We start from the raw sequence: 17,161 nt of genomic DNA, 5'->3' as shown, positions 1-17,161 counted from the left end.
TCCTGTCTTGCTCCCTTTGTTCTTTGCCACTTCCAACCCCACAGCACTTATGCACCTATCTGAAATTTATTCATTTATATTAATGTCTGTCTCCTCACCCTAGACTGTAAGCTCATTGTGGGCAGGGAATCTTTCTATTTATTGTTGATTGTACTCTCTGAAGAGCTTAGAGTGCTCTGCATACAGTAAGCGCTCAATAAATATGATTGAATGCATGAATGAAATGGGGCATGATGACTTTTTGATGTAATAAGAGCTAAACTTCCTCTTTCTGACTTTATACCTTTTATTTGCATTTGGAAGGGCAGCCTACATGTCAGCACTGTCTCAGAATGGAGTGCTGCTTCTTGGGTTTGAATCCCAGCTCTGCCACTTGTCAGCTATGTGACTGTGGGCAAGTCACTTAACTTATCTGTGCCCCAGTTCCCTCATCTGTAAAATGGGGATTAAGACTGTAAGCCTCATGTGTGACAACCTGATTACCCTGTATCTACCCCAGCGCTTAAAACAGTGCTCTGCACATAGTAAGCACTTAACAAATACCAACATTATTATTATTAAAGCACTTAGTACATTGCTCTGCACATAGTAAGCGCTCAATAAATACTATTGAATGGAAAAGGCAGTGAGATTCTCCCTTACCCCTGCAGTTTCATTAGAGAGCTGCAATTCGACAGTTTGCTTTGTGGGACTTAGTCATGAATGACCTAGTCTGCCCAGCTTCTTCATTATGCTTAGGGATAAGCACAGCACTAAAATGAAGGCCGTAGCTCATTACCTCTGCTATTGTCTATGTCATTAATAACTGTGGGATTTGTTAAGCACTTACTGTGTGCCTAGCAGTGTACTCAGAATTGGGATAGATACAAGATAATCAGCTCAGAGTTCCTGTCCCATATGGGACTCAAAGAGTGTGTGAGCATTTGCATTTCCTACCTGTGCATGTTTTCAAATCCATTGAATAATAATAATAATATTGATGGCATTTGTTTAGTACTTACTATGTGCCAGGCACTGTACTAAACTCTGGGGTAGAAACAAGCAAATCAGTTGGTTACAATCCCTGTTCCATGTGTGACACAGTCTCAATCCCCATTTTCTAGATGAGGTAACTGAGGCCTAGAGAAGTGAAGTGACTTGCCCAAGGTCAGACAGCAGATGAGAGAGCCAGGATTAGAACCATGACCTTCCGACTCTCAGGCCTGGGCTCTAGCCACTACAGCTTGCTGCTTCCCCACACCATGCTGCTTCAGAATACATGCCTCTGGAATTGACCATGTAACAAGATGAGAGGAGGTTTTGTGGACTTTAGATTGTCATATTTTTTTTTTCAATTATTGCACACAGCTCCTAATTCACTCCCAGTTCTCTAGGCTTTCTTGCCCTTGAATTTCCGTCAGTGTCCAGAAATGTTTCAGAAAGATGATACCTGCCTCCTTTCACCTTCACAGAGGAGTGGTGAGATTAAGTGACATGATGGATAGGAAGCTCCTTGGAGAAAAGGATACCCAGGTTCCAGTAGAGTCACTTTTATCATCACCGAGACAAGAGGAAGGAGCCTGCGTTCCCGCAGAGTAACTGGAGTCTGTATTGAATAGGCAAATCCATCAATCCTCACTGGATTACAGCCAGCAGGCTCACTGCCTTGGAATAGATCCCTCTCCTAATCTCATTATTATTATTGTGGTATTCATTAAGCACTCACAATATGTCAAGCACTGTACTTAGCCTGGGTAGATGGAAGATAATCAGATGAAACACCGTCCCTTGTCCCACCCAGAGCTCACGATATAATCAATTAATCAATAGTGTTTATTGAATGTTTACCGTGTGCAGAGCATTGTACTAAGTACCCGGGAGACTACAATCCAATAGACTTGGTAGACATGGCCTCTGCCCACAAGGAGCTTACAGTCTAGGGCAGAGAAAAGAAAAAGCTTCTGAATTTTAAAAATTTTTAAAAAAGCTCTGAATTTTAGAAATTGAAAATAGGGAGGGAAAATTTATAGGACAAACTGACAGAACAGGAGGGTATCTCGGTGTAGTGTCCCTTTCTTGGGATAAAAAAATATTTGGAAGAAGGAGTGAGCCCTCTTCACCCTTCCTGAAAACATTCTCCAAATTACTCTGCACCTGTCTTAGAGATGTTTAGTTTAATGTGGTGGGAATAATTCTACCCCTAACTAAACAGAGTTTCTTCTGGGTGCGTTCTATGCATCAGGTCGGGGGGATGTGGTGCATCAGCTTATGCTATGGTTAAACTATGCCTTTGATTCTAGAGACCCAAGTCCCCTAGCTGCTTTGGCCAGAATCTGCTGGGGAAGACTAGAGGTAGAATCTCACCTGGGGGTCCTTTATATGACTTTGAGCAAGTCACTTCCCATCTGTGTGCCTGTGTTTTCCTTCTTTTTCAAATGGGGATATTAGCACCTTTGCCCTTCCTTCCCTCTAAATGGAAGCTGTTAAGATCATAGACATAGAGGGCTTAACTAAAGGGTCTTGAGCACCTATGTGAAATGCTGTCTGGAAGTAATGATTAGTGACTAGAGCACGGGCCTGGGAGTCAGAAGGCCATGGGTTCTAATCCTGGTTCCACTACATGTCTGCTGTGTGACCTTGGGCAAGTTCACTTCACTTCTGTGGGCCTCAGTTACCTCATCTGTAAAATGGGGATTAAGAGTGTAAGACCTATCTGGGATAGGGACTGTGTCCACTCTGATTACCTTGTGTCTACCCTAGTGCTTAGAACAGTGCTTGGCACAAAGTAAGCCCATAACATCCATTATTATTATTATCATTATCCTTTGGAAAAGGACAGTCGAATCGTGAAGTTACAAAAAATTGTCAAAGGGAGGAAAATGGATTAACTGGGGTGAGTGCTCATTTCTGCATGCCCTATGTGTAAACGCAGTGGGTCTTTTAAGAGAAACTGAAAGGGACTCTCCTTACTCTCTCTTCCTCAGCTGAGCAGTGAGTAATCAGAAATGTTTGGCTCAGAGACCAGAGGATCAGCCACTTTGGGCAGCAAGCAGGAGAAAAGCCCATTTCACAGCGAAGACTTTCTTCCCTAGCACCCTGGCTACTGCTGCTGTTTCTGGTCCTTGTGACCATCTTTCAGGAGAAAAAGCCTTGAATTTAAGAATTAAATTGAAACAGAACACCCGCCTTGAACTGTGCCAGAAGCAGAGCAGGAGAGAACACGGCCTTCAGGGCTCGGGTGTAATGTGTTCAAAACTGCTGGCCTGCTAGAGATTGATGATGCGGCAATTCTATTTTTGCTGCTCTCATTGAGTATCTATTGCGGGAACTCTCTCCCTTTTTGCATCTCTTTTGCATTCGCAGGGCAGGCTCCTCCCTCGGTCACCTCCAGCACTGGTTATACAATCCCTGCTCAGAGATCGGGGCTTTCCTTCAGGAGCTCTACTGGTGGCTTCTTGGTTCATCCCACACCTGTTGGAATTGCAAAAGAGCGATTATCATATACCGAATCATGCAATACTGGCTGAATCCACCCATCTCGTTCCAGGGCTGGAAAAGGGTGTGATGCAGCCCAGCCCAAACATAAGTAAATTACTATGTAGTCTCAAAAATGCCACTTCTTAAACTCAAACAAGAGTGGCAAACCCCTCAGCCCGAGCGTACGGTAAATTACCATGTAATAATAATAATAATAACGTTGGTATTTGTTAAGCACTTACTATGTGCAGAGCACTGTTCTAAGCGCTGGGGTAGACACAGGGGAATCAGGTTGTCCCACGTGGGGCTCACAGTCTTAATCCCCATTTTACAGATGAGGTAACTGAGGCACAGTTAAGTTAAGTGACTTGCCCAAAGTCACACAGCTGTCAAGTGGCAGAGCTGGGATTCGAACTCATGACCCCTGACTCCAAAGCCCATGCTCTTTCCACTGAGCCACGCTGCTTCATTATTATTATCATAATAATAATGATGGTGTGTGTTAATTGCTTAATATGTGCCAAGCACTGTTCTAATACACTGCCACTTCTTAATAAAACAAGAGCGACAGACCCTTCGTCTGACTTTTAAATAGGCAGGGATCAGCAGTACAAGTTTTCTGATCTGAACTGCAGTAGACTACCAAATCTCCAGGCAGCATAAATCCAAAAACGCTTACTAGAGGACCATCATTTTTTGTTTTTTTTTCTTAAGCAGGGTAGGAAGAAGATGTAAAGATGACAGACCTCTCACACAAATACACACCTTACCCCCTCCCCCACCAACACTGGATGTTGAAGTATTTCCCCCATGTAGACAAAGTGAAAATCAGGTCAGGGCACTGGCCCTTCAGCATCTGGAAGATCTGAGGTTAAAGACTCCTGGCTGTTTCTGCCCTTCGAAAGCTGGGAGGGGGCAAAAACTGGCCCTTGGCTTGAGCTTCTGAGAGTCAGAATAAGCAAGGAGACAGGGTGTATGGGTGTATGTGAGTGTGTGTGTGTGTGCATACACACATATGTATGCATGCACATATCTGCACCAAGAGCATGTCCTACACGTAGGACTGTATGACGGTGTGCATGTGGATGGTCTGCCAGAATTGTCAAGAGCAGTTTTTCATCCCCATGTTGACCACTGAGTATTTAATTTCAAGGCTATTTATTTCTGCTGAAGAAGAATATGACAAACAAGCATAACTGTTTTGAGGCAGTCATTCTGCATTGGCAAACCCAATTAATTTTCAAACCTAAACTTGTGTTTTAGCCAAGATGTTTTAAAACCTGAGGAAAGGAGTGGCTTTAAATTTGTGCAGTTCAGTTTTCTTGGCATCTCTAGGCCTCTGCTTCTGAAACTTAAAGGGAATAGCCCTTGTAGACACTATTCTTTTACTGAAGAAGTCATGTATTTCCTAGAGTTGGGAAATAAATGTATGTGTAAGTGCTATGATATTAAAATAAAGGACACCAAAGAGCCTTAAATAAGTCTCACATTGAAGGATTCACCACTTAAGAGGGGTCAGTATCCTGTGGCCAGCTCTCTTAGAATCACGTGTGGTCACTGAGCACCACTGTGAGGATGACGCTGTTGAGAAAGCAAGGGCCAAGATGGCCCCGGGCCTTCCCCGAGCTGCAGTGCTCATGTCCACCCCCTGCAGAAAGTGGCAGGAGCAGCAACAGTGCTGAGGTTGATGGGGGTGCCACGAGAGCCCCTGTGCTGGGCGCCCGTGCTCACTGATAGCAGCCATGCCCTCTGGCCAGGGAAGTGCTGGGCCGGGGGTTGGGTATTGCAAGCCTGCAAACACCAAGCCCAGAGCATTTAAGTAGAAAGGGGAGGAGAAAGAAAACAACCAGAAGTAAGTTTGTCCTCTCCACTCTCTCTTTTCCCACACTGGTCTTTCAGACTTACATTTCATACTTACATTCCCTAACAGCATTTGATCTGAAATGTATGTGAAAAATATGTGATCAAAGAACTGAGTGTACTCCCAACAGCAAAGTTGTATTGCTGTTTCCTGCAACTAGGAAGAGTTTTCCTAGTTTTCACTTTTCTCATCTTCTTCCATCCTAATCATGCTAATTCTTTAATAGTCTGGCCTATTTTCCACTTTTTGTAGCTTTCCCATTCATCCTCAGGGCCCTCAAGAATTATGGATTTAGCCAACTTGACATCTTGTTAGCTGTAATTCCCTCCCTCTTCATGGGTAGTTTGTTCCTCTGGCCTCAGAATCCCCTTTTTAAAGGACAAACAACTTTGGGAAGTAGGGAAGTGTATTTCCAAAGTCTAAAGATCAGAAAACACAAGCGAGAGTGTGGGATTTTCAACATCATGATTTGGAAGTGACGTGTTTATAAGCACAAGAAGATTTATTCTTCCAAAGTGGCATCCCTGGTGTGTGTAGACATTTCTATCTCTCCCAGGCTAGGGCTGTGCTCTTTTTGTAGCCATGCTGTTTATAACATCTCCATTGCCACTCTTTAACTTGAGCCCTCATCTCCCATGTGTCTTCCACACTGTCTATCACGGAAAGAGGTCAAATTGGCCCAGCACAAATTTACTTTTAACGGAGTCATGACAGTTTTTTTGGAGGGTGGCTGCCAAGTGTTTACAAATTTTTTTCTCCTGCCTTCCCAGATGTAATGACCATTAGAGTTTTCCTTTTTCCTATTGTTAAAGATGGACACATCATTTGTCCTTTTCCAAACAGCAGTTTTCAAATTCTCAAAAAACAATAGCTAGGGCCTCAGCCATGACACCCAACAATTTCTTTAGTCTGAATTCTTTCATACTTATTGTAACTTGTAGCCAGTGCTTTATTCTTAATTATTATTGGTAAAGCAGAAGTGAAAAAAGATTAAAATCTCTTTTTCTGTCCTCTGTTATCAACTCTCCCTTCCCTTCCTGTTTACCAAGGGGCAACATTTTCCTTGTTCCCACTCTTTTGCCTTATATAATTTCAGTGGTTTTGTTGTCATCTCTTAGGGCTCCTATTATTTGCATCCTCTTCCTAGTTCTCAATTTTCTCAACTTCTTCCACCCTAATCATGCTAATTCTTTAGCGGTTTGGCCCATTTTCCACTTTTTGTAGCTTTCCCATTCATCCTCAGGGACCTCAAGAGTTTTGGGTTTAGCCTTGGCATCTTGTTAATTATAATTCCCTCTCTCTTCATGGGTAATTTGTTCCTCTGGCCTCAGAACCCCCTTTTCAAAGGACAACCAGCTGCCTTTCTTGGACACTGTTGCCTCTTCGGCTTTCCTAATAGTGCCCTACTTTTTCTTGATCTTGCTGACTTCTTTCCTTCCTTCCCGTAAGATAATGCCTTTGATCATCTTGGGGCCTCTCCCACAAAGGTTTCCATCTCCCTTTAGATGTTTGACTAATTCTTCCCTGGTTTTGAAGAATCAAATAGAGGGGGCCACTTGTTCCACTTGATTCCTCTTTTTCTGCACTGGGAAATTGCACTGGGCCACTGGATATGACTAGAATTAGCTGGTTGAAAAAGGCTGCACATGACTCCCATTTTTCCTCATCTGTTTTCCTGAACCACAGTACCCTTCTAATCCAGCACTCCAATCATGAATGTTATCATTCAGTTGTTGGTATTTATTGAGAGCTTACTGTATGCAGAGCACTGTACTGAGTGCTTGGGAGAATGCAGTGCAACAGAGTTGGTAGACACATTTCTTGCCCAACAGAAGCTTACAGTCTACAGGGGGAGACAGGCATGACAGGATATGTATATAAGTGCTATGGGTCCAATGGTGTGGTGGATATTAAGTTCTTAAAGGGTAAAGATCTAAGTGCATAAGCAACACAGAAAGGAGAGGGAGTCATGGCTCAACCAATCAGTGGTATTTAGTGAGCACTTATTGTATGCAGAACACTACTAAGCACTTGGGAGAGTACAGTATTACAGAGTTGGTAGACATGTTCCCTGCCCACAATGTGCTTACAGTCTAGATGGGAGAGACTTCAGCTCCCCCTGTTTATTTTCCCTGAATCTTTCACTGGTATTTGAACATTTTAAGAGAAGCAGTGAGGCCTAGTGGCTAGAGCATGGGCAAGGGAGTCAGAAGAATTTAGGTTCTAATCCCAGCTCCACCACTTGTCTGCCGTGTGACCTTGGGCAAATCACTTCACTTCTCTGTGCCTCAGTTACCTCATCTGTAAAATGGAAGTTGACTGGGAGCCCCATGTGGGACATGGACTGTGTCCAACCTGATTAGCTTGTCTCTATACCAGTGCAAGTGCTTAAAAAAAAGTAACTATGAGATGATCTTTCTGTTTTCCTTGTTGCCAGAAGAGGCAACCCCTGACTACATGAAATGTTTTATAAATATGTAGGCCTTGTGTTTTAGAATTGAAATCTCCCAGCACCAGCCCAGTGCTGGTGGCAGGGGATAGCTGAAGTTGTTTCCCAACCATCCAGCCTTTGACTACCGCAGCCACTGCCAACCATGTTAAAGGGCTTCATTTCTTGTCTACAGAAACATAAACTGACAGAGCAGTCAGCTTCTGCTACCTGATCGTGCAATGGGGAAATGGAGCTGAGGACAACTGGGCTTGTTCTAGGTAAACCCACGGGGTGGGGAGGCATCACAAGGCCCACCCTGTCCTTTTCTTCCCTCTCCTGTTTGCAACAGGGAGAGAAGCCGTTAACTGCCTTTACACCACAATGTCACCTCTGTTTTTTTTTTTTTTGGATCCATGTCAGCTGGGGAAAGAAAATATATGGGCTGCTTCATGTCCTGCAGAGTGCATGTCAATCTTTCCCCTCTCTAACACTGCGGATGTGACCACTGATAGATTGGTGAAGTCTCTCCAAGCAGCTCTATCTTTAGAAATTAATTCTACTGAACAGGTTTATTGGGAATCGTCAAGGTTGTGAAGTTCATCCAAAAATAGCTCAGGCACTGTCTGCCTATAAAAGGCCAATCCCAGAGAACACCAATGGGAAATTTCCAGGTAAATCAGATCAGAAAAGAAAAGATGAGGAGAAACGAGTGGCTCCTAAGTTCACAGAGGGGGAGTTCAGACACTATCCAAGTGAATGTGTCAACCAGTCATCCTGAAAGACTGACTCTTTTTACACTCTAGCAGAATAGCAATACCACCTGTTCTTTGGGGGTGAAAAGGGTTAAGTGAGGTTTTCATTATTTAAAGGAGATTAAGACATTTGCAGATTTGATTTGTGTCTGTTCAGATTTTGAGATTTGAGCATTTAGTCATCTACCGTTTTCAGCTAAGGAATTCCAGCAGAGCAAACAGGAGGGTAATACTTGATAACTGAAGCAAGCTAATTATTCCATCTTTGAAACTGATAATTCAGTTCAAAAACTAGCTGGATAGTTCTGGTTAGTGCTTTCTGCATTTTGTTTCTGCAGTAATGGTGTCTTCTAAAAGAAGCTGTCCTTGTTCATTTTCTGCCGTAGATGCCTTTTAATTTTCTGGGTTAGAGTGAGTAATAAGTCTGTTTATTACTGCAACATCAATCACTGTTTATCAGAATCAGCAAAATAAGACTCCCTGATAACTTGCAAAAGTCTAAAAGGACAATATGCCAAATAGTCAAGCTATAGAAAATTAACTATTTGCAAAAAGTAGATGTCAAATCATAACGATTTGGAGAAGCTATGAAATCAGTAATTAACAGTTGAAAAAGAATTAAAGGGAAGGACAAAAACATCACATGGCAGTTTGGTGCTACTGAAAAAGAACTAGGTTATTGCCTAGATGCATTAGCACATTATGCTGGATAAAGTTGCTGGATGCAAAGCAAAGTTTTCCTTTTCAGACAGGGAATACCTAATGTCTGTGTTCTTGCTCAAGTAGAGTTGAATTGGGACTGAGACAGACAAAGCCACCTAAAATACCTACTGTATGGAACTTCGGAGGTAGGAAATTTCCCGTCTGTCATAGCTGCATTTATTTTCTTACATAGCCACCTGGATTTCCTCCTTGAAATTATACACACACACATACAAACACACACACACAAACATGTATATTTTTATCTTTAAGATCTTTTTCAAGAGCCCTCATTGCCAGAGTTTCTCAGTCCTAGCATCCAAACATTAGCATTTTCACGTTTTTCCAAATCCTATGATTGGCTTTACAGCCTTCCTACTTGGGCACAATCAATGGTATTTGAGTGCTTACTGTTGCGGAGCACTATATTTAGCACTGGGGCGAGTACAGTAGAGTAGTTAGACTCGACCCCTGCCCTCAAGGAACTTGTCTAGCAGGGGAAGCAGATATTGCAATAAATTACAGGTAAGAGAAACAACAAAGTATAAGGATATGTACACAAGTGCTATAGGATTGGGGTGAGTACTGACGTGCTTATTGGGTACAGCTTAAGAGATAGATAATGCAGAATGAAGAGAGAATATAGTGGGGAGATGGCTATTAGGGAAAGCTTCCTGGAGGAGATGTGATTTTTAGTAGGGCTTTGAAGATGGGGACAGTGATCATCAGTCTGATACTAAGTGGGAAGGAGTTCCAGGCAGAAGGAAGGATGTGAGCATGGAATTGAGAGCGAGAAAGATGAGAATGAAGTACAGTGAGTAGATTGGTGTTAGATGAGCAAGGATAAATAGGAGGGAGCACGCTTATTGCCTTAAAGCGGATGGTGAAGAATTTCTGTTGGATGTGGAGGTGGGTGGACAACAATTGGAGATTTTTGAGAAATGGGGAGATGTGTGCAGAAATATTTTTTTAGAAAGATGTTACATGCAGCAGAGGAGTTTGTACTGGAGAGGGGAGCGTCTGGAGACAAGATGGTCAGTGAGAAGCAGATTGGCTTCTAATTCCAGTTCCTCCCCATGCCTGCTCTGTTACCTTGGGCAAGACACTTAACTTCACGGTCCTCAGTTACATCATCTGTAAAATGGGGATTCAGTCACTGTTTTCCCACCTACTTAAATTTCCTACCTACTTGTGGGAGACAGGGATTGAATCTGACCGGATTATCTTGTATCTTCTCCAGTGCTTAGAACAGTGCTTGTCACATAGTAAGCACTTAAATACCAGTATATATATTTATATATAAACAGGATATGACAACTGCTAGGACCAGCATGGTAGCAATTTGGATGGAGGGGAAGGGATGGATTCTAGAGATAGGAAAGCTCCTTGTGGGTAAGGAATGTGTCTACCAACTCCATTATACTGTATCTCCCAAGCATTTAGGGCAGTGCGCTGCCCACAATAACTGCTCAAGTACAATTGATTGATTGAAGTGAAGATAGAACCACTGGATGACTGAATGAATATGTGGTTGCAAAAGAAATGAATCAAGGATACTGCCATGGTGTCAGGCTTGTAAAATGGGGAAGATGGTGGTGGTGTCAACAGTGATGGGAAAGTCAGGGAAGGAAGAGTTTTGGGCAGAAAGATGAGGCATTCAGTTTTGGAGATATTGAGATCAAGACCCTGGAGGAAATTAATTCTAGGTTACCATCATAAAAATCCCCCAGCCTCCAGGCCTAAGCCACTACAACTACTGAAAAGAAACCTTGCAGCCAGCCACCTCTATTCCAAAGAGCAGTAGGAGGATGGTGATGTCATGGTTGCATGACCATGTCAAAGATGGTTGCCAAAGGCCATGGAAACTACTGCCAACACCACTATCTAGAACTACCTCCATCACCAGCCTAGAATCCAGTCTGGCCCTTGCCTTCATAGTTTCAAATCTCATCCACTCCCTCACCTCTCTCTTCCCCCTGCCCACCCTCCCCGCTTGGGCTCCACCCCCAAAATGGAGAGTAAGTATCCAGACTGTCCAAACCCAGGCCTCCCTAGCCTTAAGCACTGCCACTGCACTAGGCTCCCCAGCTCCCTCCCCCGGTACCCTGGAGGCCAGCCTGGAATAAGAATGGCTTTGCCCCTACTGTGCTGACTCTGACCTTCTCACAAGAGCCAGAAACCACCAATCCTTTCCTTGGATTAGGATTAGGATTTCTATGAGGGACGAGACCTTGGTCCTACTTGCCGGGTAAGTTCATCGTCCTGGCTTTTGGAGGAGGAAGGTGAATGCTGCAGCCTTGTCTCCAATTCCATGTCTCTCCTGTAGCCCCCAGATAGACACCCTGAAAGAGAGCTTAGAGCTAAGGACAAGGGAGTCAAGATAACTGATTTGAACTTCTGACTCTTCACCAATTGAGCCAAGATCCAGAGAACCTGTCTATCCTTTAGACTTTGCCACTGTTCAACAGCAAAAAGACTGACCCTCCTCTCCCACACATAGGTAGAGGCAGCAGAACCACAGAGTTTTATCACCTCTCAGGGCCATACTATGGTTGCCGGAAGCCAGGTACCTTTCCGTCAGTCCTCTAGACTGTGTGCTCGTCGTGAGCTGGGAGTGTGTCTACCAACTCTGTTATATTGTACTCTCCCATGGGCCTAGTACAGTGCTCTGCACCCAGTAAATGCTCCATAAATACACCTGACCGATCAATTCCGCCCCAGCCGCTGACACTTCCCTTGCTCCCTCTGTGTGTGATTGCAGGCTCTGATACTCCACCAGCTGGGCCGGTACAGCCTGGCCGAGAAGATCCTCCGAGATGCCGTCCAGGTTAATTCCACTGCCCATGAGGTTTGGAACGGGCTTGGCGAGGTCCTGCAAGCTCAGGGCAACGACGACGCCGCAACAGAATGTTTCCTGACAGCTCTGGAGCTGGAGGCCAGCAGCCCCATCGTCCCGTTCACCATCATCCCTCGAGTGCTCTGAGCCTGGCCAGCAGGAGTCAGGGCAGGTCGGTGACTAGAGACAAGGTTGAGCAAATACTTAAGTTAAAACTGCCCCCCACCCCTCTCCCAAGGCAGGAGGCGTTGGCATTTAGCTCGACAAGCGGGGAGCCCCTGATTGACAGTGGAGGAGAGGAATTAGACAAACTATTCAGCCTGTGGACAGATGATGAACCAGACAGAACACAAATCATCGCTCGAGTCACGTGGATTTGAGGCGTGGGGCCTGAAGGTAGTTTTCAGATCTAATGATATTGTCCAAATGGATTATGTGCCATATTTTGTTAACCGACATCTGAGTGTTACGTAAAATTATAATGGAATCAATCACCAAATGTAGAATAACATATTCAAAGTTAAAATTCAGTGGCAGAACAGATTATTTTGAACAGACCTGTAATGAAAACTGTTCTCTCCTCCTTGCTCACTCCCCACCCCCAACCTTGGCCCAGAAACAAAATGTGAATTTTCTGTTTTCCATCTCAGTGTCGTCCAGGCCCGAAGACCAGTTGACAAGTTCTTGGTTTTAGTTGTCAATAATTGTAATGTGTGGCTGATTATTGTCTTCATTAGAACAAAGCCTGAGTCCAGAATATTTATATTTTACCAATATATGCCTGTTATCAGAGAAGAAAATGTGAGTTATTTAAGTTTAACTTTTTTATGTGAATTCAGAGTTTATTTATCGATGGAAATATGTAAAAAGAAACTTCAAATGGAATATTTACCGACATTCCTTATACATTACCTACACTTGGCTAAATGGGAAGATGATGTTAATAATAAAATGATTTTTAAATGGGATCTGAGCCCGTGTTGTTTTTAAAAGCTATACAAAAAGCAAAGTAGATCAGATGACCCTTCCCATGCTGGGCCGCAGCATCGGCTGCTGGAGAGCTTGTCCCAGGCAGATCGGTGGGATTGCAACCAGCAGCAGCAGAGTGGCCTCTGGTTGTTTCCAGGGCTGGGGCGAGTTAGGGAAAGTTGCCCCTTCAGCCAGGACTCTAGGATCATGTATACCCAGATAGAGCATGGGCCTAGAAGTCAGAAGGTCATGGATTCTAATCCCGGCACTGCCACTTGCCTGCTGTGTGACTTTGGGCAAATCACTTCACTTCTCTGTGTCTCAGTTACCTCATCTGTAAAATTGGGATTGAGACTACGAGCCCCACATGGGACAGGGACTGAGTACAACCCAATTTGCTTATACCCACCCCAGCGCTAAGTACAGAGCCTGGCATCTAGTAAGCACTTAAATACTATAATTATTATCATTACCTCCTCTGTCCCCCAACCCCTCCGATGCCCACCCTCATGTCATACTCACCTTGTGCTGAAGATGGGGCATACACATCCTGGGCTTTGCCCCCAGTGGATGCTGGTGACATGGGAAGACAGAGAATGGGCAGGGCCACCATTGTCCGTACATGGCTGTGCTAAAAAATTGGGGCCCAGTGCTTAAGGAAAAGTGCCCATTCTTTTCCTTCTCCCTGAGACTGACCTCGGGGGCAGTGAGAGGGTGGTCACTACTGTCAACTTCAATCATTTTTTGATTGACACTCCCCAGTACCCCATTGCTTTTCATAGCTCTGTGACAAAAGTCAGAACCATTATTTGAAGTTGTACAAGACCCCCTCCACTCCCGACCCCCAAAAGAACAGGAGGACAAAATAGCTCGTCTCCAGCTCAGATTTCCATTTGGCTCTCCTCACCTCCCAGAAACAATTATCCATTTCTAATATCGTTCCAGTCTGCTGCAGAGACTGTCAATCTGGTGGCAGAAGGCTTCCATTAAGATCTGGGCTTCATTCTTGGGTTCCAAACTTCCTGCTATCCTATAAGAAGAGGGATGGCAGCTCCACCCCATTGTAGCATGTGAGGGTAGCCCAAGGGAGTTAGAGTTTCAAAGCCTCCCCCCTCCTCCTGCTCGCCACAAGAGGAATGACAGCTTTCTAAATTTCATGACAAGATCTCACATTACATCCTAGTGATACCTTTGGACACCCTCTAATTTTGTCTTTCATCCATTTATATTGTTTTATCCTAGGCTATTAAAGAACAAGGACAAGAAAATGTCTCTTGTCTTTGGACTTTCTCCTGAATGGAACTCTTCCTTTCTTAAGAAATTAGGCTTCTGCCTGAGACAGCCAGAAATGCAGAGATGTGGGTGTTTCTATTTGAAGGGCCTCTGTAGGGACAGGAAGTCACCAACTGCAAAGTCCCAGTAAGCAATTCAGCAGTGACTCAGAGGCCACCTCTTTCTAAGCCTGAGAAGCAGCGTGGCCTAATGGAAAGAGCACCAGCCTGGGAGTTGGAGGACCTGGGTTCTAATGCCTGCTCTGCCTATTGCTTGCTGTGTGACCTTGGGCAAGTCACTTACTGCTCTTTGCCTCAGTTTCCTCAATTGTAAAATGGGGATTAAGTGCTTGTTCCTCAGTTTCCTCAACTGTAAAATGGGGATTAAATGTCTGTTCTCCCTCCTACTTAAAACTGTGAGCCCTATGTGGGACAGGAACTGTGTCTGACCTAATTGACTTACACATTTGCCAGCACTTAGAACAGTATTTGACATATTGTAAGCACTTAAATACTTTTTTTAAAAAAAAAAAGTTTGACAGACTAGATCGGATCTCTGAGGCTTGCACAAAGCAAGGACTTTTCTGTCTGTCACACTTCCCTCAGACGTCCTGAACTCATTCCCAGATTGCAAGCATCAGGCTTGACAGTAAGGATAAGAACTGGAAATTTCTCAAACTACTTTGGCTTTTGGGAGCCCAGAACATGATGAGTTCTTTTGATGTGATGGACTTATTCCAGTTGGCAGAGGCCCCAGCATCCTCTGGGGTATGGGAACTGGTGGTCAAGAGCCCTAAATTGACATACTTCTCTGTCACTAACTCCCTGAATGACATTGAGAAAGCCATTTACCCTGTTGTTACCTAAACAGACCCATGGTCTAGAGAGAAGAATAATCTGTGCTATCCACAGAGAGAGGGCTGGTTTAATAAATCCATTCTTGGGCTGAATTGTACTTATTAAGTACTTAATGTGTACAAGGCACTGTACTAAGAGTTGGGGTGAATACATGGAAATTGGGTTGAACACAATCCTCATTTTAAAGATGAGGTAACAGGCAAAGAGAAGTGAAGTGACATGCCTAGGCTCACATAGACAAGTGGAGGAGCTGGGATTAGAACCCAGGACCTCCTGTCTTCCAGACCTGGCTCTATCCACTAGGCCATGCTGCCTCTCTATGTAGGCTGAATGTAAGTGGTCCAGAGCCTCTGAAAGCTAATCAGGGACTTGGGGGGGACTGACCCTAACCTCATTCGGGGTTAACATCTGGGAACAACCATCCTGGTGCATCCCTCAGTTATGTATTATTTGAGGAAGCCAACAGGAGGTGGCACAGGGCAGTATAGGTTCCAGCATTCTTTCCCTTTTACTCATTCCCAGGACTCTTTTGGCTCTACCCTCTGAGGGACACACCATCACACTCATTGAAGTTGCAAGTAGAATTTAGCGCTTGTACAATACCTGCAAAGGGTTCCATAGAGAAATGATCTCCTTGGCATGGCAATGGTAATTACAGGAACGGAGTGGAGTCTTCCTGCAGTATTGAATGTGGTTTCATGCTCCCCATTTAGTTCTGGGCCCTGAAACTGCATCAAGATAGGGAGAGTTTGGAGAGGGAGCAAAGGAGAACAACAAAAACGGAGTTGTGTTGGCAAAGACCCTGTGAGGGAGGCTTGAGGAGTTGGGATTATTTAGTCCACAAAAGAGAAGGCTGAGAGAGATGAGACATGGGAGATGGTGAGCAGAAGTTCTTGACTTCCATGGAGGGCAGAACAGAAGAAATGAGCTTCAGTTTCAGCAGGAGTTTGGTCTGTTAGATGACTCTTGAGGCGGGACAGTTTGTCCTACTTAGTTACCTGTAGAAGTTCTAGAATTGCCTTCAAAGAAGAGTTTTAAGAATTGGTATTTCCCTCGAATGTTTTAGGTAAAGTCTTGCCTGAAAATCAATCAATCAATGATATTGTTTGACCTGCTGCTGAGTACTAAACATTGTACTGAATGCCTGACGGCAGGTAACTCTATCAGGGATATTCAAGAGGCTTGTTCTAGCCTGGAGATTCTGATCTTTAGGCTTGCTCTAAGGTGAGCAATGGTCTGTAGGTGTTTTCTGTTCTTCCTGGGCTGGCCATATTGTGTCTGCAGAACTGAGACATTGCCAATTATCCTGGGATACTCCTTGTTTATAGGAGGTGGGCCCTCATCTGTGAAGTAGGTGTAGGAAAAGCAAAAAAGAAAGATGCCAGACTCTAACAGACCTAGGTATTGGTGAGGGCTGGAAAGGTGGTCCAAAGAGATTAAAATATCCTCAGTTATACAGTTGTGAAGGCCACTGGGCAAAATGCCCTAATTAAACTTCATTCCACTCCCATGAGGAAGGGCAATGACAAGTGGCCTCTTGGCTCTACTCCAGCCCCACAGCCCTTATGTAAATATTCTTAACTCTATAATCTAATGTCTGTCATTCCCCCAAGCCCCCCATAGACTGTAAGTTCCTTGTGGGGAGGAATCACATCTATGAACTCTGTTGTAGTTTCCTAATCAATCAACCAATCATATTTATTGAGTGCTTACAGTGGGCAGAGCATCATACTAAGCACTTGGGAGAGTACAATACAACAGAGTTGGTAGATCAGTCTAGACAGGGAGACAGACATCAATATAAATAAATGAATCTATTGACTGATTGCAGATGGAGAAAGGAAAGTGAAGCCTAGGGCGTGACAAGAGCCCCAACACCGAGCCGAGAAACAGACAGAGGCCTGAATCCTGCCTGAAGCCCTGACTGGGCCGAGCTCCATTGCTTCTATGGTTCTTCCTGTGGCTGTTGGGACCTGGCTTACCCCGTGAGCACCCAGATTCTTTCACTTGGGTGTGAGGGTACCA

General features: G+C 44.3%; 1 protein-coding gene across 2 annotated transcripts in view; it reads left to right on the top strand.

Moving 5' to 3' along the window:
- The window catches only part of TTC7B (tetratricopeptide repeat domain 7B), a 258,122-nt gene extending 245,116 nt beyond the window's left edge, over positions 1 to 13,006 (top strand). For both annotated transcript variants that reach the window (XM_029067900.2, XM_001506377.4), the window contains one exon: positions 11,964 to 13,006. In XM_029067900.2, coding sequence (XP_028923733.1) covers positions 11,964 to 12,185 — 222 coding nt within the window. In that variant the 3' untranslated portion in view covers positions 12,186 to 13,006. The remainder of the gene's footprint in view (positions 1 to 11,963) is intronic.
- Positions 13,007 to 17,161: the final 4,155 nt, after the last annotated feature.

This window comes from Ornithorhynchus anatinus, chromosome 1 (genome assembly GCF_004115215.2).
Source record: "Ornithorhynchus anatinus isolate Pmale09 chromosome 1, mOrnAna1.pri.v4, whole genome shotgun sequence".
NCBI lineage: Eukaryota > Metazoa > Chordata > Mammalia > Monotremata > Ornithorhynchidae > Ornithorhynchus > Ornithorhynchus anatinus.
Note: the sequence above shows the minus strand (reverse complement) of the source record. Positions and strands in the feature narration are given on the sequence as shown.